Source organism: Hyla sarda, chromosome 2 (assembly GCF_029499605.1).
Source record: "Hyla sarda isolate aHylSar1 chromosome 2, aHylSar1.hap1, whole genome shotgun sequence".
NCBI lineage: Eukaryota > Metazoa > Chordata > Amphibia > Anura > Hylidae > Hyla > Hyla sarda.
Window position 1 is genome coordinate 199261896 of NC_079190.1, and position 22672 is coordinate 199284567.

At 44.1% G+C, this 22672-nt stretch overlaps 1 protein-coding gene across 2 annotated transcripts; it reads left to right on the forward strand.

Annotated features, from left to right (window-relative positions):
- The first annotated feature begins 6224 nt into the window (after positions 1-6224).
- GPR45 (G protein-coupled receptor 45) lies at positions 6225-11021 on the forward strand. Of its 2 annotated transcripts, none has more exons than XM_056560527.1 (2): positions 6225-6573; positions 9398-11021. In XM_056560527.1, exon 2 carries the CDS (start codon positions 9526-9528, stop codon positions 10645-10647), a length of 1122 nt encoding a protein of 373 aa, XP_056416502.1. In that variant the 5' UTR covers positions 6225-6573; positions 9398-9525; the 3' UTR covers positions 10648-11021. The 2 variants fall into 2 exon arrangements, with proteins under 2 accessions (XP_056416502.1, XP_056416503.1); XM_056560528.1 differs by having other exon boundaries at positions 6225-6498.
- The last annotated feature ends 11651 nt before the right edge of the window (positions 11022-22672 follow it).

A 22672-nucleotide genomic window follows, 5' to 3' on the forward strand; every position in this document is an offset into this window, starting at 1 on the left:
TTTATTACTGAGGTACAAATGTTTTTTAAAAGAATATGATATTTATTGAATCCCTACTCTCCTTTGTTGTTACGTCACTTGCCTAAAAGTTGTTTGTGTGATGTCCCAGTACGGGATATGCATCTCGCAGTCCTATCAGCTTGAGTCCCTGTATGTCCCCAAGGCTCACCTGCATTGTACCCCTATAATCTGTATAGTTGTATATTATGTGTAAAGAACCTTTGATATGGTCACATGGTTATTAGTCACATGTTACAGTCACATGTTTCGTTACCCAGAGAGCACCAGGTGACCACATGACCCGCAGCTAGCCTATGGGCTCCTTGCTCAGCCCCCTTTATAAGGAAGGGATGAGCTGCAATCTGTCTCTTTGATCATTCATTGCTCTTAGATCCTGAGGTCAAGTCCAGTCCAGACGTCTCAGAGCTAGTGTCCAGCACATCTGGAGGCCTCAATCCTAAATTACAGCCAAGTCAATAAGTCAAGTCATCTCTGTCTGCTGTCACTATCTTCAGTCAAGTCAAGTCTATTATAGTCAGCGTGGCTGTCCAAAAGTCTGTCAAAGTAACTGCAAGTCGCAGCAAGCTGCGAGGTCCCCTGTGTTACTGTTCATCTCTGTGGGATCCTGGCCTAGCTATAAAGACTGTACAATCTGTCTACCTCAGTAAAGCTATCGTTAACCCTAACCTGGCCTTGGACTCTTATTTGCCCTGCCTAACTAGGACTAGCGGTGCTACTTTTTACTTCTCGGTAAAACCCCTCCCTGGCGTCACAAACATTTAGGGGTTAACACCATCTGCCCCTCGGCTACAACCTCTGCCCCATACACCTCATCTGAACTGAGGTTCAGTCCCTGGCTGCGATCCTTTTCCTGTCAGAAATCAAGACGCTTGGGCCCAGAGTGACATCTGCCACTGCCACTTAGTCACTGGCATAGGCAGTGTCCCGCCTCGGCCACTGATTAGCTGAGGGGCAGTATGACACTCTGGGCCCCAATGTCACTCGGGGTTTCTTTATATCATGAGCAATGGGCAACGGTGTAAACCGCTTCCTCCCACTGGATAATCCCTTTAATGTCCTAGCGGATATTCACTACAGTGCAGTCCCAGAACTTCTTCGGTGGATTAACTCCTTCCCGCTACAGGACGTATGCACACGTCCTGCGTGGGCTCCCGCGATATGACCTCATATAGCGTCGGTCACGGCAGCCATCAACCCGCGGCTAATACCGTACATCACTGATCGCGGTGATGCCCGGTAGTAACCCGTCAGAGACGGAGATCAAAGTTGATCGCCGCGTCTAAAGTGAAAGTAAACATTGCCGGTTAGCTCAGTGGTGCTGTTCAGGACCGCCACGGTGAAATCACGGCGTCCCAAACAGCTTGCAGGACAGCAGGAGGGTCCCAATCGCCGGATGACTGCTCGGTGTCTGAGATCCAGGCAGGATCAGTCGAGCGCGATAACACTGACCAATGCCAGGCTATTGCATGGCAGTGATCAGTGTAGGAAATCATTGTGGTGGCTATAACATTGCAAAAAAAAGTGAAAAAAAAGTGTTAATAAATGTGATTTAACCCCTTCCCTAATAAAAGTCAGAATCACCCCCTTTTTCCTATAAAAAATATGTAAATAAAAATAAATATAAACATATGTAGTATTGTCACGTGCGTAAATGTCCGAACTATAAAAATATATTGTTAATTAACCCCTTCCCGACCTATGACATACCTGTACGTCATGGGTGGCAAGGTGTTCCCGACCCATGACATACAGGCACGTCATGAACATTACTGCCGCTACTCGCGGCACCCCGCAGCGCCCGGAAAGATGGTGGCTATCACTGATAGCCAGCCATCTTACCGTGCGACCACGGGGGGTTTCATCCACCACCCCCCCCCCCCCCAGCGATCGCTGCTATCAGCTGGTCAAATCTGACTAGCTGATAGCAGCGTTTCGCTATGAAAATACTTAGCAGCACGGTGTGTGAGTCCCGATCATGGGGATCGGGACACACACCGCTCTGCCAAATGTCCCTGACCCGTCCCCCGGCGTCACTTACCCGTCCGAGCGGTGTCCCGAGCGGTCCCGGCGTCCTCCATGCGGTCCCGGCTGCGCTGCGTCCCGGGGGTGAGTTTCCAGCAGCAGTGCGGCATCTTCATTGGCAGCAGTGAGATCGCCGTAAAGCGATCTCACTGCTGCCTCTGAGAGTTTCAAAACTGCAACTCCCAGCATGCCCAGACAGCCTTTGGATTTCTGGGCATGCTGGGAGTTGTAGTTTTGCAACATCTGGAGGTCCTCAGTTTGGAGACCACTTTATAATGGTCTCCAATCTGTGCTCTTCCAGATGTTGCAAAACTACAAATCTCAGCATGCTCAGTCTGTCCAGGCATGCTGGGAGTTGTAGTTCTCTAACATCTGGAAGAGCACAGATTGGAGACCATTATACAGTGGTCTCCAAACTGTGGACCTCCAGATGTTGCAAATCTGATCCTTCAGATATTGCCGAACTACAACTTCCAGCATGCCTGGGCAGTCTGGGCATGCTGGGAGTTGTAGTTTTGCAACAACTGGAGGCACACTAGTTGGGAAACATTGTCCGTTTCCTACCTCAGTGCCTCCAGCTGTTGCAATTGTTGCAAAACTATAACTCCCATCATGACAGACCATGCATGCTGGGAGTTGTAGTTTTGCAACAGCTGGAGGCACACTGGTTTGGAAACACTAAGTTTGGTTGCAAAACACTTGAAAGTTTATTACTTAACTTAGTGTTTCCAAACCAGTGTTCCTCCAGCTGTTGCAAAACTACAACTCCCAGCATGCACGGACAGCCAAAGGGCATGCTCGGAGTTTGCAACAGCTGGATGTTTGCCCCCTCCCCCCAATGTGAATGTACAGGGTACACTCACATGGGCGGAGGTTTACAGTGAGTGCTGCAAGTTTGAGATGGCGCAAATTTTGCGCTGCAGCTCAAACTTCCAGCGGCAAACTTGCTGTGAACCTCTGCCCATGTGACTGTACCCTAAAAACACTACACTACACTAACACTAACCTAAAATAAAAAGTAAAAAACACTACATATACACATACCCCTACACAGCCCCCCCCCTCCCCCCAAAAAAATGAAAAACGTCTGGTACGCTACTGTTTCCAAAACGGAGCCTCCAGCTGTTGCAAAATAATAACTCCCAGTATTGCCGGACAGCCATTGACTGTCCAGGCATGCTGGGAGTTTTGCAACAGCTGGAGGCACCCTGTTTGGGAATCATTGGCATAGAATACCCCTATGTCCACCCCTATGCAAATCCCTAATTCAGGCCTCAAATGCGCATGGCGCTCTCTCACTTTGGAGCCCTGTCGTATTTCAGGGCAACAGTTTTGGGACACATATGGGGTATCGCCGTACTCGGGAGAAATTGCCTTACAAATTTTGGGGGGCTTTTTCTTCTTTAACCCCTTATGAAAATGTGAAGTTGGGGTCTACACCAGCATGTTAGTGTAAAAAAATTAATTTTTTACACTGACATGCTGGTGTTGCCCTATACTTTTCCTTTTCACAAGAGGTAAAAGGGTAAAAAGACCCTCTAAATTTGTAACACAATTTCTCCCAACTACGGAGATACCCCATATGTGGGCGCAAAGTGCTCTGGGGGCGCACAACAAGGCCCAGAAGGGAGAGTGCGCCATGTACATTTGAGGCGATTTGCACAGGGGTGGCTGATTGTTACAGCAGTTCTGACAAACGCAAAACAATAAATATCCATATGTGACCCCATTTTGGAAACTACACCCCTCACGGAATGTAATAAGGGGTGCAGTGAGCATTTACACCCCTCTGGTGTATGACAGATTTTTGGAACAGTGGTCTGTGAAAATGAAAAATACAATTTTTCATTTGCACAGTCCACTGTTTCAAATATCTGTCAAACGCCAGTGGGGTGTAAATGCTCACTGCACCCCTTATTAAATTCCATGAGGGGTATAGTTTCCAAAATGGGGTCACATGTGGGGGGGGGGGGGGTCCACTGTTCTGGCACCATAGGGGCTTCCTAAATGGGACATGCCCCCCAAAAACCCTTTCAGAAAAACTCACTCTCCAAAATCCCATTGTCGCTCCTTCCCTTCTGAGCCCTCTACTGCGCCCGCCGAACACTTTACATACGCATATGAGGTATTTCCTTACTCGAGAGAAATTGGGTTACAAATTTTAGGGTGATTTCTCTCCTTTTACCCCTTGTAAAAATTCAAAAATTGGGTCTACAAGAATATGCGAGTGTAAAAAATGAAGATTTAGAATTTTCTCCTTCACTTTGCTGCTATTCCTGTGAAACACCTAAAGGGTTAAAACACTTACTGAATGTCATTTTGAATACTTTGGGGGGTGCAGTTTTTATAATGGGGTCATTTATGGGGTATTTCTAATATGAAGACCCTTAAAATCCACTTCCAACCTGAACTGGGCCCTGAAAAATTACGATTTTGAAAATCTTGAGAAAAATTGGAAAATTGCTGCGGAACTTTGAAGCCCTCTGATGTCTTCCAAAAGTAAAAACTTGTCAATTTTTTTATGCAAACACAAAGTAGACATATTGTATATGTGAATCAATATGTAATTTATTTGGAATATCCGTTTTCCTTTCAAGCAGAGACTTTCAAAGTTAGAAAAATGCTAAATTTTCAAAATTTTCATGAAATTTTTAGATTTTTTACCAAGAAAGGATGCAAATATCAGTGAAATTTTACCAATAACATAAAGTAGAATATGTCACGAAAAAACAATCTCGGAATCAGAATGATAAGTAAAAGCATTCCAGAGTTATTAATGTTTAAAGTGACAGTAGTCAGATTTTCAAAAAATGCCCAGGTCATGAAGGTGAAAATGGGCTGGGTCATGAAGGGGTTAAACTGCATGGTCAATGGCGTACATGTAAAAAAAAAAAATCTAAAGTCCAAAATTGCGTATTTTTGGTCACTTTTTATACCACAAAAAAAATTGAATAAAACGCAATCAAAACAAAAATGGTGCCGATAAAAACTTCAGATCACGGTGCAAAAAATGAGCCCTCATACATCCCCATATGCAGAAAAATAAAAAAGTTATTGGGGTCAGAAGATGACAATTTTACATTTTCCTGCATGTAGTTATGATTTTTTCCAGAAATAATACAAAATCAAACCTATATAAGTAGGATATCATTTTAACTGTATGAACCTACAGAATAAAAGTTATAAAATTGCATTTTTTCTTCAATTTTGTCACACAATGATTTTTTTTTTCCATTTCACCGTGGATTTTTTTGGTAAAAAATTTCACTGCAAAGTAGAATTGGTGGCACAAAAAAAATAAGCCATAATATGGATTTTTAAGTGGAAAATTTAAAGGGTTATGATTTTTAAAAAGGAAGAAAAAAAAGAAAGTGCAAAAACGGAAAAACGCTATGTCCTTAAGGGGATAAAGGTCTATTCACACGACAGTATTTCCGCTTGCAGAATTCTGCTTTAAATTAAAGCCTATAGACTTCTATGGGATTACACACTCCCATTCACACTTCTGAATTTCCGCAAGCGGAAATTCAGAAGTGTGAATGGGAGTGTGTAATCCCATAGAAGTCTATGGGCTTTAAATTGAGGCGGGATTCCGCAAGCGGAAATTCTGTCTTGTGAATAGACCCTAAGGCTAGGTTCACACTGCGGAATCTCTGGGCAGAAAATTTACGCCCAGAGATTCCGCACGGACACTGCAGTCTCCAATAGACTGCAATGTGTTCCGTGAGTATTTCCGCCTGAAGAATGAGCAACGCCATTCTTCAGGTAGAAATTTTAAAGCGGATTTTCCTTTCACAAATTCCCTACACTATACATTTTAGTAAGCGGAATTTCTGCCTGTCATTTCAAAGCGGAATTGCAGGCGGAAATTCCGTAGTGTGAACCAAACCTAAGTCTGTAGATTGAATGTGTTCAGCCAGAGATTCTGTGTAGCGGAATCTCATTGGAAACAATGGGTGGCGAATGGAAGAATAAAAAATATGCAACAAAATAGTGGAACGTACAGAACTATTTTGTTCCGTAAAACCACAGAAGCCAAGATGAAGCTCCATGAAAGACACTGGGGTGCAAGAAATGAGGCAGTGCAGTTATTTGTGTGGGTCAGTAAAATAACAATGTGTGAACACTGCCTAATAATGACTCAGATAGAATCGGTCTGTTTAGGCGGCCAGTGTTCTGAATGGAAGCAGCCCCTCAGCCATGGTGGTGGTGTGCTCACATGAACCGGCCATATTAACCGGACTATACAGAGAAGACGGTGACACAGGCTCGGCCGTGTTGCACACACCGGTGACGGGGAGCCCGGATACATGGAGCAGGCGCAGCGCGCACAGATGCAGGGCCCTCCCCTCCGCCGCTCAAGTCGCTGTGGATCCATGGCGGGCGGCGGGGACTCCAGCTGTGTGGAGATAGAGGCGGCTGTGGGAGCGGGGATGTGCCGGTGGCCATATATGGGTTAGTAGCGGCCCAGGGTGTTGTGTCCATGCCCGCTGTGCCGGAGGGGGAGAACTGCTGCGCCCAGTCAGGAAGGTAGTATGTGCTGTCCGCAGACATGGTGGTCTGTATGTGTGTCTCCATGTTATCCTATAGCACCTGCATGCTGCTCCACTGTTCAGGGGGTTATATAGGGAACTGCAGGGGATGCTCGGGTCTCTCTGTAATCTCCTGTTATAAAAGGGTTAATATAGCAAGCATTAGGCACTGTTCACACAAGCGTTACACTTCCCGTTTTATCGGTTGTAAACAGAAAGCACCAGACGTCATTTCATCTGCCATTGACTTAAGTGGAAAAGAGAGCGAAATGTCAGGAAACCTTATACAGGGAAGAATATTGGAGCGGACTCTGCTGTTACAGCTGCCAAAACACAAGAGGGAAGCGGACTACAGGCTCTTATACCACTGGCTCCCGAAAACAAGCGCCAATTTTGGTCAGCGCTCATTTACTGGGCTTTAAATTGGCGCGATTAACTCTGTGATAGCTGGATCCTTTGTGTTCCTTTAAATGAATCATTGTTTGCTGTTCATCACCTGTTCACGCAGGGCAATGTGCGGCCAAAACGATAATTTACGTGTCTGCACAAAAGATTTGCTTGGCTGATCGCTGTCCCCTTTACATGGGCCAATTAAAAGGGACAAGCGCCCCCGGGAACACTCTTTCAGACGATAAGTTGCCTCTGTTTATACTTACAGTAGACACAGTGTTTTGACAGATTTGTTGTCCCAAATGGTCACCAGTTGACCTTCTAGACTTTCAAGGAGTACTGTGGTGCTTAACAATTTATAATAAGTGTCTGATCGCGGTGGGTCTTACCACTGGGACCATCTTCTGCCCGGCGCCCCACTCTCCCCATGAACGGAGCAGTACTCGCCCCTGCACCAGGCGGTGGCCGACACGCTCCCTCCCTGCATCTTTATGAGAGAGCCAGAAATACAGCATTTGTTTATCAACAGTCTCCTTGCATGGGGGGGGGGGGGATCGCTACACGCACAAGAAGAACTCGGTGCCATGCAGCGAATCACGGGGTTTCCCAGTGGTCAGACCCCCCCACTATCAGACACTTATTCCCAATCCTTTGGATAGAGGATAAATTGTTAAGCACCACAGTACTCCTTTATTGGAGTCCACCAGAGTTTCATTCGTTTTGATAGCAAGAATCCTATCCTGCTGTCATAAGGAACAGAACCCCAACTTTGAAAGACTTTTAATCGAAGTTAGAACAGAGGTTAAGATATGGCTTTTACCTCCAGAAAATTCAATAGCATCAATACCAGAAAGGCTGAAAATTACAAAAAGGGAAACTTTGTTGACATTTTTCTTGTCTAAGGGTACGTTCACACGCGCGGATTTTCGCAGCGGATTTAACTGCGGATCCGCTGGTGAAGACCCCGCTCTATGCTGGCTTTACCTGTGCCTACTGGTAGAGGCAATACGCCGCTATGAGCAGACACAGTGCAGCGATGTGAGCGGCTTACTCGCACATCGCGGCCAGTCTCCCTGCTTTGAGCTAGGCAGAGAGCTCCTGCGATGTGCGAGTATACTGCGACTCGCACATTGCAGTGTGTCTGCTGGTAGCGGCGTATAGCTGCTATGAGCAGGCACATGTAAAGCCAGCATAGAGCGGGCCTTCACCAGCGGATCTGCAGCATAAAATCCGCTGTAAATCCGCGCGTGTGAACGTACCCAAATACTTCACTCTTTCTGAGGAATGTAAAATGATTTTCTCATCAAGACATCTCAATTTCCAATTGAACCCAGCACAGCAATCCACTGATCTCCACGGATCTGGATTTAGAACCCTCTCAATGATAACACGTCTGCATCCACAGTAATGTTGCATACTTGGACATTGAAGTTGTTTTAATGACCCAACACTAATAGGGTGTATGCACACTATGTAATTTCCACCAGGAGGAGATCACGAGGGTGGCCGGAGCTGGCTGACTGTGCACACATTGCCATCAACACAGCTGGCAATGATTTTCTCTTGGTATTCCACCAAAAGAATCAACATGTTCATTCGTTAAGCAGATGAATTTCAGTGTGAATGGTGCAGCAGAATCCTATTAAAAACAATGGGACTCTGCTGCATTGGAATTTCAGAGCAGAATTCCACTTAGAATTTCTCTAAGGTGCATGGGCCCTTAAGTCCTGTCCACACTGATGAATTTCCACCTGAGTAATTCCAATGCGGAATTCTGTTTGCAGCAGAGTCCCATTATTTTAAATGGGATTCTGCTGCACCATTCCAAAACAGAAATTCAAAATTCAGAACCTGCCAAAAGAATGAACATATTCATTCTTTTGGCAGAATTCCACACAGACTGCGTTGTGGAGATGGCTGGATTTTGGCGGTGCCTGCTGCAGACAAAATCTCCGCCTGAAATATCTCTGGGCGCAAGTTTAGCACCCTTAGAGTATGTTCACACAGGGTGTGAACGTACCCAAAGATGGCGTTTCCAAGTACGGTATGCCCCAAGCTGTTGCAAAATTCACAGCATGCCCAGACAGCCTTTGGTAGTTGTAGTTTTGCAACAGCTGGAGGAATGCTGGTTTGGAAAACACTGCTTTAAGTCAAGACTGTAGAATTGCAGTAGAGAGAGTGTAGAAATACTGAAGTTTATTGCAGCTACCATAATCCCATATATACATGCTGTTTCATTTGCCTAGAATTTTTTGCAAGAGCCTTTTTCTAGCTGGGGTGCAAAAGCTCAAAATAAAAATTGGTGAAACATAATTTTCTTGTCCAAAACTGATCTCTAATTTTTTCTACGTACTTTCTATTTCGTTTGTGTCTGCTTTATTTTCACTAATACGTGTCTAACTCCGTGTTTTTTTTTCTCTTCTTTTTACCAGACATTTGAGAATGTGGAAATATATGGAACTGCGTTCGGTTGAAAAATTTTTTGGATAAAATGTCTGATTTCTGGAATCTGCAAGTCAATGAAAAATGCAAATAGAACGGCAGTGTTATATTTGTAACTATGGGCTGCAATAGAACAGCTCTTGGCAGCTGCACTTATTCCAGTATGAATGTGACGACAGCGAGCGAGGACTCCAATTTTAATGCATTCCCCACTCCTCTCAGGATATTATTGGCAATAATAATGGTAATAATGATTGCCATAGCTTTTTTGGGCAATGCCATTGTTTGCCTTATTGTCTATCAAAAGCCAGCCATGCGTTCTGCAATCAACCTGCTTCTTGCAACGCTTGCATTCTCTGACATCATGTTGTCGCTGTTCTGCATGCCTTTTACTGCAGTTACAATTATCACTGGGAGTTGGCACTTTGGATCTCAGTTTTGCCAGATATCAGCCATGCTCTACTGGTTCTTCGTGTTAGAAGGGGTAGCCATCCTACTTATCATCAGTGTTGATCGTTTTTTGATCATTGTGCAGAGACAGGATAAATTAAACCCACACCGTGCCAAAATAATGATAGTCACTTCTTGGATCTTTTCTTTTTGCATTTCATTTCCATCTGTTGTAGGTTGGGCCTTGGTTGAAGTTCCAACACGAGCACCACAATGTGTTTTAGGATATACAGAATTTTCAGCTGATAGGGCATACGCAGTTATGCTAGTGGTAGCAGTGTTCTTTATCCCTTTCAGCGTAATGCTATACTCTTATCTATGCATCCTAAACACAGTAAGACGAAATGCTGTAAGAATTCATAACCATGCCGAGAGCTTATGCCTCAGCCAAGTCAGCAAGTTAGGTTTGATGGGGCTTCAGAGACCTCATCAATTGAATGTGGACATGAGTTTCAAGACCAGGGCCTTCACTACCATACTGATTCTGTTTATTGGATTCTCCCTTTGCTGGCTTCCACATTCAGTGTTCAGTCTGCTGTCTGTCTTTAGTAGGACTTTCTACTACAGTTCCTCCTTTTATATTATCAGTACCTGCATTTTGTGGCTTAGTTACCTCAAATCTGTATTCAACCCTGTCATATACTGCTGGAGGATAAAGAAGTTTCGGGAGGCCTGCATGGAATTTATGCCCAAAACATTTAAGATCCTTCCTAAATTTCCAGGAAGGACAAGGAGAAGAATACGTCCTAGTACCATCTATGTTTGTAGTGAACATCAGTCGGCTGTATAGGAAATCTCTTCAGGGATTCTGAATAAGCACAGAACACTTTTGCCTGATATATTGCACATTTTTTATTTTATTTTATTTTTCTGCAATACTTCAGCTTAATATATTATTGTGTCCCATTGGTTATAGACTTTTTTAATGATGAGCTGGCGTTTACATGGATGTTCTTAAGTGTCAATTGTCAACTCATTCGGTCAAACGTGTTAATTATCTTTCATGGCAGAGGAAAAGGAAAAATAATGGGATTGCACTGCATTATTGTATATATTTCCAAGGGAAAGATGAGAACTGAGCAATAAAGAAAATATTGCCAAATCATTTGCAATAATTAAATAAAAGTAGCATTTTTATATACTGTATGTATGCTATTGTTTTGCTTTCTTTTTTATAGTGTGCCTGTCAGAATTCATTCATGCAGTAATTTTTCCGCCATGATGTCCCGTCACTGTATAACGCCCGTAATGAATTACGGGCATATGCGGGTGCAAACGGGCAGTTACAAAACCCCATAGGCTGCAATGCAATTTAGTCACGGTCGTCAGGGGTTTTGTAACGGCCGGGTTTCGCCGATATAGTGACGGAACTGGTGATGGAAGTTCCTAAACGGAACTATTTCATAGTGTGAAAGAGGCCTAAAGTGAGCAAGAACACAAGTACAATGAACTTCGACTTTGTAAGTCCTATACCATTCTCCTTGTTTCTTAATATATTCCACATATTTGTTTTGCTCATACAGTAACAACTTACCACCAGTTTTACTACAATGTGATCAGTATCATCCCAGCTCAGCTACAGCAATACATTTCAGTTCAGTCCTGTTACCACTACTGGACAAGTTACATGCCCTAATGTGTAACAGGAAGTGGCCTGTCCAGTATCGGCTGACTTCCTGTAAACTACAAGATGACAATATTCCCTCCTGGTAGCTCTCAGACTGTCTTTGACTGTTTGTCCCTCTATATATAGAATGTTGTTACTATTTCTATGGGACCAGGAGTTCAGCAATATACATCTCATCAGCTTCAGCATTATAAGACTCCTCTGTTTACACTGCCTGTCTGCTATATGCAGATTCTCTGGTGTGTTCTATTTGATGCAGCCAGACACTGATCTGTCCTGTAATAGACCCTCCGCCACCACCAGGATTGCGTGCTCTATAAGTCAGTCACCACCCTCCATCCTCCATCTCCATTAGGCTGTTTACCACGTCCAAGTCCGCCCTGGGTCTTTCCACCAGCCACCAGTAATTTTTCCGCCATGATGTCCCGTCACTGTATAACGCCCGTAATGAATTACGGGCATATGCGGGTGCAAACGGGCAGTTACAAAACCCCATAGGCTGCAATGCAATTTAGTCACGGTCGTCAGGGGTTTTGTAACGGCCGGGTTTCGCCGATATAGTGACGGAACTGGTGATGGAAGTTCCTAAACGGAACTATTTCATAGTGTGAAAGAGGCCTAAAGTGAGCAAGAACACAAGTACAATGAACTTCGACTTTGTAAGTCCTATACCATTCTCCTTGTTTCTTAATATATTCCACATATTTGTTTTGCTCATACAGTAACAACTTACCACCAGTTTTACTACAATGTGATCAGTATCATCCCAGCTCAGCTACAGCAATACATTTCAGTTCAGTCCTGTTACCACTACTGGACAAGTTACATGCCCTAATGTGTAACAGGAAGTGGCCTGTCCAGTATCGGCTGACTTCCTGTAAACTACAAGATGACAATATTCCCTCCTGGTAGCTCTCAGACTGTCTTTGACTGTTTGTCCCTCTATATATAGAATGTTGTTACTATTTCTATGGGACCAGGAGTTCAGCAATATACATCTCATCAGCTTCAGCATTATAAGACTCCTCTGTTTACACTGCCTGTCTGCTATATGCAGATTCTCTGGTGTGTTCTATTTGATGCAGCCAGACACTGATCTGTCCTGTAATAGACCCTCCGCCACCACCAGGATTGCGTGCTCTATAAGTCAGTCACCACCCTCCATCCTCCATCTCCATTAGGCTGTTTACCACGTCCAAGTCCGCCCTGGGTCTTTCCACCAGCCATTCACCCAGTGCGATTCAGCCAGGGTGGGGATGTCCGCAACCACCGTCCTTGATATACGAGTCAGCCTGGAGGGGGCTGGCTCTCCATCACCACCAGGAACTGCTCAATATGAGCCAATTGAGGGGCCCTCTGCCACCACCAGGCTTGCACGCCATATAAGTCAGTGACCACCTTCCACCACCACTAGGCCATCCACCCCATACGAGTCGACCAGGGAGTGTCTCCACCACTATCAGGTGTTAGCCCCGCACCAGTCTGCCCAGGGGAAGGGTTTGGTTCCTCCATCACCACCAGCCTTCCGACATTGTACTTACTATAGGAGTGAGGCTAGGGGGGGGAGGTGGGGGCCCTTCGCCTCCACCATCTACCACATTTTGGGCAACAGACGGTTTTACTATTAATCTGGGTTTCCATTACGTTTTCCCTCATACGGGAGAGCATACGACAGGGGACCACAGTGAAATGTTTCGGTCCGGTCGGCTCATTTTTGCCCCGTATGCGCTTTTACAACCGGACCTAAAACCGTGGTCGACCACGGTTTTAGGTGTGGGGAAAAAGCGCATATGGAGCAAAAATGAGCTGACCGAACATGTCACTGCGGTCGGCTTATTGAAATGAATTACATACGGGAGCGCATAGAAAGGCATACGGGAGCGCAAGTTTTTAGCTCTCCCCTGCTGTATGCGCTCCTGTATGGGGGAAACGTAATGGGAACCGAGCCTTAGACAGTTTTGATAAAATAAGGCCCATTGCACTACTAATCACATGTATTATACAGTATAAGATACATACAGACAGATATACACAAACAATAATAGACATACGCTCCTAAAGTAATGGTTATGTCCCTGTTCAGTTGAGAACATGTCTGTAAATTTAAGAACCTCTAATATCCTTTGTAGAACTGAGATGAGTCCATAGGAAGAAAGGGTAAATTTGACAAACATGGACTCAATGTATTATTATTAGAAAGGGAGCATCACAGACTCTTATTGATGAATACTAGTATCCAGCACAGAAGCTTTCTCCTGAGTTGCTTTAAAGCATGCAACTTTTCAGGTCGTGTGATCTTCAGCTCCAGATAAACAACCCTCCCAGCGCAGCCTGCATCTCCCCACAATGGGAGATAAAGATTGTGCAGGAAAACGAAGATGTACATTTGAAAGGGGTATTCCAGGTAAAAAAAACTTTTTTTTTTTTATATATCAATTGGCTCCAGAAAGTTAAACAGATTTGTAAATTACTTCTATTAAAAAAATCTTAATCCTTCCAATAATTATCAGCTGCTGAAGTTGAGTTGTTTTCTGTCTGGCAACAGTGCTCTCTGCTGACATCTGTTTGTCTCGGGAACTGCACAGAGTAGCAGAGGTTTGCTATGGGGATTTGCTTCTAAACTGGGCGGTTCCCGAGACACGTCATCAGAGAGCACTTAGACAGAAAAGAACAACTCAACTTCAGAAGCTCATAAGTACTGAAAGGATGAAGATTTTTTAATAGAAGTGATTTACAAATCTGTTTAACTTTCTGGAGCCAGTTGATTATATATATATATATATATATATATATATAAGTTTTTTCCTGGATAACCCCTTTAAGGTTAATGCATCGGGGACATTGTGGCAGATCACATGGGAAGCTCAGCCCTGTCTTAAGGAGTGCCCCCAAGTGGTTCTTACTGGGTCTACTAAGTTCCAGGCCAGAGTGGAGTACACAGACTGGATATGGCCTCTCTCCACTCCTCCACATACTTTATTCAAATGGACTAAAACTGCCTCCTCAGGAGTCACAATGCCACAACATTGACAGTGTAAACTTACACTGGACAGTCTGAAAAAAAGCTCTGGATTGATCATAGTCACTCATGATGTCTGAGAAATGTGACACATCTTTAGGCTGTAAAGTCGATGTGTGGACCTCCAACTATTGGCTTACTTTATGCCCAAATTTCGGTGAAATTGTTGGCACATGAGGCTGCCATGAGCCACCCCCAAATGTCCTAGTAAGCACACCCCTTAAAGGAGTACTCTGGTGCAGAGTATTCCTGCTCCGTCCTGCAAAATAAATGAAAATAAACAATCTCTCACCTTCCTGGGTTCCCGCGGAGCGCCACTACAGCTGATCGGTCCTCCGGTCCATCTGCTTCATACTTCCGTGTGAACGAAGCGTCACTTGGTGCTCAGCCTATCGCCGGCCGAAGCTGAACATCGTGGCGGCCGGCTGAGAGCCATGTGACGCTTCGTTACACCCGGAAGTATGAAGGAGATGGACCGGAGGACCAATCAGCTGTAGTGGCGCTCCGCAGGAACCCAGGAAGGTGAGAGATGGTTTATTTTCATTTTTTTTTTTTTTTTGCAGGACGGAGCAGGAATACTCTGCACCAGAGTACTCCTTTAATGTTAAGCTTCCCCCCTTGCAGAGCGATGTGCAAAAATATGGTGCAGAGACATGTATGGCAGATTTTTATTTTTTACACAGATGATAAATGCAACTGATATTATTGTGCACACTAAGCCTAGCACCCCTCAAGTGAAAAAATATCAAATTGATGGAGCAAGCGCAAAATGAAAAAAAATTGCACAAAAACAAATCATAAAAAGGGCACACAGCCATCCAAACTGGAAAACAAACACTCAAAATAAGCAAGAAGAAATTGTGCAAAAACAAACAATGATAAACTCCCCTTGTGTTCTGTGATTACTGAGAAAGTTCAGATCCTTCTCCACTAGATCCTGAAATCTCTGTGGTCTTTAAACTGTAAACCTCTAGCTGTTGCAAAACTACAATGCCCAGCATGCCCTGCCAGCCCAGGTATACTGGGATTTGTAGTTTTGCAACAGCGGGAGGTCCACAGTTTGGAGAGCACTGCCATGAAAACAACTTGAATGTACAGTGCCATGGTAAACTTTTGTTGTGCTATGGTAACATTTTGTTGCTAAATTTTTGCACACACTTTTAAATTTTGCGCAATCTAGCCATGCTGGACCACAGTTAGAAACTTGTCTACATCTACTTTGCTATTTATGAAGACCATGCACTTCTTTGAGAAATATGGGGGAAGTACACATGATGTATTTCTAGTCAAACGGGGATAAATGATAAATTCTCTCCATATTAAACTAAAAGTTGAACCATAGCCTTAGTGGGTCACTAAAGCAACCAGGGGCAGCACCCCAGTACTTTTTTAAGTTTTAACTTCTTAATAAAAACAAAAATATTACCTAACAGCAAGCAGAGATCCTGATAATTATGAGGATTTGGAACACTAAATAGAACATTTTCCCATTTGTGGTGCCAAAGGTTAAAGGCTATGCTTTAGCACAGTGATTCCCAACTGGGGTGTCCAGGAGCCCTGGGGTGCCCAGACAATAATTGGATGAGTCTTCAATGGCCTGCATGCCTGTGACTCTCTCACGACACTGCAGGAGAAAGAGACGTCTGTGTTGTGCAGTGCGCACGCTCTGGGAATGGGATGCTGTGGCCTTGGATCCTCCCCAGTATAAAGACACACAGTCCTCAGGCATGAAGATGTGTATAGTCAGAAGTAGCAGGTGCAGCATTGCCAGGCCTAGAGCTAGAACCACAGCGCTCTGCTCATCTTCAGGAAGTGCTCCCCCTCCCCATATCTATATGGATGTGAAACAACCCCTTACAGCCCTGTCACCCCTGTACAACCCTCTGTCTCCTTCTCCAACCCTCTACACCCCTCTGTCACCTTCTGCACCCCTTTCACCCATATACCCCCCTTTATCACCTGTCAACCCTCTACACCCCTTTGTCATTCCTGTACACCCCTCCCTGTCATCCATGTAGAGCCTAATATGGTTGTGTTGCAGATGCTGTGGTGAAGAGTTGTAGCTGGAAGAAATCGTCATGATGGCCGGGGCCAGATAAAGAAGAGAGAAAGTAAACGCCTCCGATCAGAGAAGCCGTCATCTGTGAGTCCCTGGCTATAGCAGAACTGTAATCTAAATAGCCAACAGGTATGTCTGTATTATGCATTGTTTATTTTTAGCAGTCTTTTGTGTTTCTGCAAAAATGATTTGGTAGGGGTGCCCTGTAAAAAATTGTTTTCCCAATGAGTGCCCCGGGCTGAAAAAGGTTAGGAAACGCTGATATAGGGCATTAAGGTGTACCGGAAATCTTTGTCTCGGCAGCAGGATATGCACTAAAATTTGCCAGGATAATGATTAGAGGTACGTTACAAAAAGTCTCATGGCCCGTAGGAATTAACTGTCCATATTGTGTTTATTTAACCCCCTTAAGGACTAAGCCCATTTTTGTCTTAAGGACCAGGCCAATTTTCGCTTTTGCACTTTCGTTTTTCCTCCTTGCATTCTAAAAATCATACCGCTTAAATTTTTGCACCTATAGACCCATACAAGGCTTGTTTTTTGCGTCACCATTTGTACTTTGTAATGACATCAATCATTTCATAACACAATGTACAGCGAAACAAAAAAAATATTTTTTTCTATTTAGACCCATAAATATATAACTAAATTTTGTAACTTTTTGTAACTTCCGTTTCTACTCAATTTTCAGTAAAAATTACACCTTATCTTTATTCTGTAGGTCCATATGGTTACAAGGATACCCAATTTATGTTGATTATTTAATTTTACTACTTTAAAAAAATTATAACTACATGCACCAAAATTAGTATGTTTGTTTAAAAAGGTCATCTTCTGACCACTATAACTTTTTTATTTTTATGCTTACGGGGCTAGATGAGGGCTCATTTATTAACCCTTTAGATCACCGCTGTCAAAGCTAACAGTGGCGTCTAAAGGAACCTGTAAACATTTCCTGGTGGTCTAGCGGGGTGGATCGCGGTGAGGCGATCCACTGCTGAGGTAGCCGGAGGGCTTATCTCTGTTCCTCCGCTAGTCCCAGCTCTCTGAACCAGGCTTTATCAATCGAGTGCAGATGACACAGATCAATGTGGTTCTATGGAACCACATTATCTGTATGAGGAATCTAATGATTCCTCCTAAAAGTCCCCTAAGGGGACTAAAAGTCTAAGAAAGAAAAGTTTAATAAAAGTAAAAAAAAAAAAAAAAAACATTACCCCCTTCCTTATTAAAAGTTTAAAACACCCCCTTTTCTCAAATTCCATATAAAATATATAAAAACATAAACAAAAATAAGTTAATTAAACAGGACGGTCAATGGCATATATGTAAAAAAAAGTCCAAAATTGTATACTCTAAAAAAAAAATGTATAAAAAACTGATCAAAAGGTCCCATCAAAACAAAAATGGTACCAATGAAAACTTCAGATCATGGTGCAAAAAATGAGCCCTCATACCACCCCCTATATGAAAAAATAAAAAAAACGACCAGGTGCACCGCGCTCTCCCACGTTTGGCACCTGGTCGTTCACCCTGGACTATACCGACTACAGGAACATCAGTGCATCTTCTGAGGGACCAGGAATAATTCTAAACTCATCGGATATAGTAACAACTGCATCTGACGTGGGACTTTCAATTTAATCATAAGCTACATTTTAAGTTGATACATAGGCTCTCATTTACTATTCTAAACCCGACTTGTTTTGTCGGGTTTTTTTGTCGCATCTTTGTCTGCGACATGTCGCAGACATCGTGCGCCAGTCTGCGACACGATGCAACATTTTTTCCCGACGGACCCGATGTGGATCCTCCCAAACCCGAAAAAGGGGCGTAACCTGACATTTCTGAGCTTTTCCACGTATTTATAAAGCTTTCTAACCCGAAATTGTTCAATTGTTGTGGATTTTTTCCCCGACAACTCAGAGGAGTTGGAAACCAAAACCAACAAAACCCACGTGCGACAAACAGGATGCGACATAATAATAAATATCGGGGGGAAAAAAGCAGTCTGGTAAGAAAGTAAGATAAACTTACAACCCGATTTTCTAAGTAAATGAGGGCCATAGTGTTCTTATTGTATTAACTACATCGGATACAGTAGCTGTTCATGTGTACAGACATATCTAGTGGTCTTGTAGTATAACTTATACCGGACATTATCGTTGTCTATGCTTATAGTTATATCCCTGTCATTTGTGATATTTAACCACTTAAGGACCTAGGGCGTATGGATACGCCTTGACGTCCTGGTACTTAAGGACCCAGGGCGTATCCATATCAATCAGCAGGCACCCCGTGCAAATGCCCAGGGGGGTCATCAGACCCCCCCCACGTCAGCGATCGGCGCAAATCGCAAGTGAATTCACACTTGCGATTTGCACCGATTCCGGGTCATACGGGTCTATTGTGACCCGGTGACCCGGAATAGAAGGGGGATCGCGGTTGTCTAAGACACCCACGATCCCCCTGTAGGCATAGGAGTGAGGTGGCAGGGTTGCCACCCCTCCTATCCCTGCTATTGGTCTGCTATTGATCGTCAGAGGCGACGACCAATAGCAGACCGGGGGCGGGGGGGTTAACTTTTGTTTTCCCCGTCCTGCCCACCCACAATAGGCGGGGCAGAACGGGGAACCGAAGGGGACCGGGCGCCGACGTCCACTTACCCATCCGGAGGCTGCGGCGACGTTGATCGGCGGGCGGCGTCACGTGCGTCTGAAGAGGACGGCTGCCGGGATCCTACGGAAGCCGGTAAGTAGATCTGGAGGGCTACAGTCTGAGACCGTGGTCTCTAACTGTAGCCCTCCAGATGTTGCAAAACTACAACTCCCAGCATGCCCAGACAGCTGTTTGGGCATGCTGGAATATGTAGTTTTGCAACAGCTGGAGGGCTGCAGTTTGAGACCACTATACAGTGGTCTCTAAACTATATCCCTCCAGATGTTGCAAAACTACAACTCCTAGCATGCCCACATAGCTGTTTGTTGTCTGGACATGCTGGGAGTTGTAGTTTTGCAACATCTGGAGGTCCACAGTTTGGAGATCACTGTGCAGTGGTCTAAAAACTGTAGCTCTCCAGATGTTGCAAAACTGCAATTCCCAGCATGCCCAGAAAGCAAACAGCTGTCTCGGCATGCTGGGAGTTGTAGTTGTGTACTTCCAGCTGTTGCATAACTACATCTCCCAGCATGCCCTTCGGTGATTAGTACATGCTGGGAGTTGTAGTTTTGCAACAGCTGGAGGCACACTGGTTGGAAAATATTGAGTTAGGTAACAGAACCTAACTGAAGGTTTTCCAACCAGTGTGCCTCCAGCTGTTGCAAAACTACAATTCCCAGCATGCATGGTCTGTCAGTACATGCTGCTGGGAGTTGTAGTTTTGAAACAGCTGGAGGTTTGCCCCCCCATGTGAACGTACAGGGTACATTCACATAGGCGGGTTTACAGTAAATTTCCTGCTTCAAGTTTGGGCTGCGGCAAATTTTTTGCCACAGTGCAAACTCCTTGCGGGAAATTCACCGTAACCCGCCAGTGTGAATGTACCCTAAAAACACTACACTACACTAGCACCTAATAAAGGGTAAAACACTACATATACACCCCTTACACTGCCCCCCCCCCCCCCCAATAAACAATTTAAAACGTCTTGTACTGCAGGGTTTCCAAAACGGAGCCTCCAGCTGTTGCAAAACAACAACTCCCAGCATTTCTGGACAGCCACTGACTGTCCAGGCATGCTGGGAGTTTAGCAACAGCTGGAGGCACCCTGTTTGGGAATCACTGGCATAGAATACCCCTATGTCCACCCCTATGCAATCCCTAATTTAGTCCTCAAATGCGCATGGTGCTCTCTTACTTCGTAGCCCTGTCGTATTTCAAAGAAACAGTTTAGGGCCACATATGGGGTATCTCCGTACTCGGGAGAAATTACACTACAAATTTTGGGGGCTTTTATTCCTTTTACCGCTTGTGAAAAGGAAAAGTTGGGGGCTACACCAGCCTGTTAGTGTAAAAAAAGAAAAAATTTTACACTAACATGCTGGTGTTGCCCCATACTTTTTATTTCCACAAGCGGTAAAAGGAAAAAAAAAAGACCCCCAAAATTTGTAACGCAATTTCTCCTGAGTACGGAAATACCCCATATGTGGGCGTAAAATGCTCTGCGGGCACACAACAAGGCTCAGGAGTGAGAGCGCACCAAGTACATTTGAGGCCTAAATTGGTGATTTGCACAGGGGTGGCTGATTTTACAGCGGTTCTGACAAACGCAAAAAAAATAAATACCCACATGTGACCCCATTTTGGAAACTACACCCCTCACCGAACGTGACAAGGGGTATAGTGAGCCTGAACACCCCACAGGTGTTTGACGAATTTTCATTAAAGTTGGATGGGAAAATGAAAAAAATTATATTTTTTCACTAAAATGCTGGTGTTACCCTAAATTTTTCATTTTCACATCGGGAAATAGGAAAAAAGCCCCCCCAGATTTGTAAACCCATCTCTTCTGAGTAAGAACATACCCCATATGTGAATTTAAAGTGCTCTGGGGCGAACTACAATGCTCAGAAGAGAAGGAGCGCCATTGGGATTTTGTAGAGAAAATTTGTCCGGAATTGAAGGCCACATGTGTTTACAAAGCCCCCATAGTGCCAGAACAATGGACCCCCGACACATGTGACCCCATTTTGGAAACTACACCCCTCACGTAATGTAATAAGGGGTACATTGAGAATTTACGCCCCACAGGTGTCTGACAGATTTTTGGAACAGTGGTCCGTAAAAATGAAAAATAAAATTTTTCATTTGCACAGCCCACTGTTCCAAAGATCTGTGGGGTGTAAATACTCACTGCACCCCTTATTAAATTCTGTGAGGGGTGTAGTTTCCAAAATAGGGTCACATGTGGGGGGGTTCCACTGTTCTGGCACCACGGGGAGCTTTGTAAACGCACATGGCCCCTGACTACCATTCCAAACATTCTCTTTCCAAAAGCTCAATGGCGCTCCTCCTCTTCTGAGCATTGTAGTTCGCCAGCAGAGCATTTTACGTCCTAACATGGGGTATTTCCATACTCAGAAGAAAATGGGGTTACACATTTTGGGGGTAATTTTCTCCTATTACCCCTTGTAAAAATGTAAAATTTAGGGGGAAAACTGCATTTTAGTAAAAAAAAAAAAAATTTCATTTACACATCCAACTTTAACGAAAAGTCGTCAAACATCTGTGGGGTGTTAAGGCTCAGCGGACCCCTTGTTACGTTCCTTGAGGGGTGTAGTTTCCAAAATAGTATGACATGTAGGTATTTTTTAACGTTCTGGCACCACAGGGGCTTCCTAAATGCGACATGCCCCCAAAAAACCATTTCAGCAAAAGTTGCTTTCAAAAAGCCAAATGTGACTCCTTCTCTTCTGAGCATTGTACTTCGCCCGCAAAGCATTTTATGTCCTAACATGTGGTATTTCCTTACTCAGAAGAGATGGGGTTACAAATTTGGGGAGGCATTTTCTCCCATTACCCTTTGTAAAAATGGTAAATTTGGGGGAAAAACTGCACTTTAGTGAAAAATTTTTTTTTTTTCATTTACACATCCGACTTTAACGAAAAGTCGTCAAACACCTGTGGGGTGTTAAGGCTCACTGGACCCCTTGTTACGTGCCTTGAGGGGTCTAGTTTCCAAAATGGTATGCCATGTTGGGGTTTTCTGCTGTTCTGGCACCATAGGGGCTTCCTAAATGTGACATGCCCCCCAAAAACCATTTCAGCAAAATTCCCTCTCCAAAATCCTATTGTCGGTCCTTCCCTTCTGAGCCCTCTAGTGCACCCGCCGAACACTTGACATACACATATGAGGTATTTCCTTACTCGAGAGGAATTGGATTACAAATTTTGGGGGAATTTTTCATCTATTATCCCTTGTAAAAATTCAAAAACTGGGTCTACAAGAACATGCGAGTGTAAAAAATGAAGATTTTGAATTTTCTCCTTCAATTTGCTGCTATTCCTGTGAAACACCTAAAGGGTTAAAACGCTGACTGAATGTCATTTTGAATACTTTGAGGGGTGCAGTTTTTATAATGGGGTCATTTGTGGGGTATTTCTAATATGAA

Excerpts from the sequence above, each read along its gene's own strand:
- GPR45 (XM_056560527.1), top strand. The coding sequence starts at position 9,526 with ATGGGCTGCAATAGAACAGCTCTTGGCAGCTGCACTTATTCCAGTATG.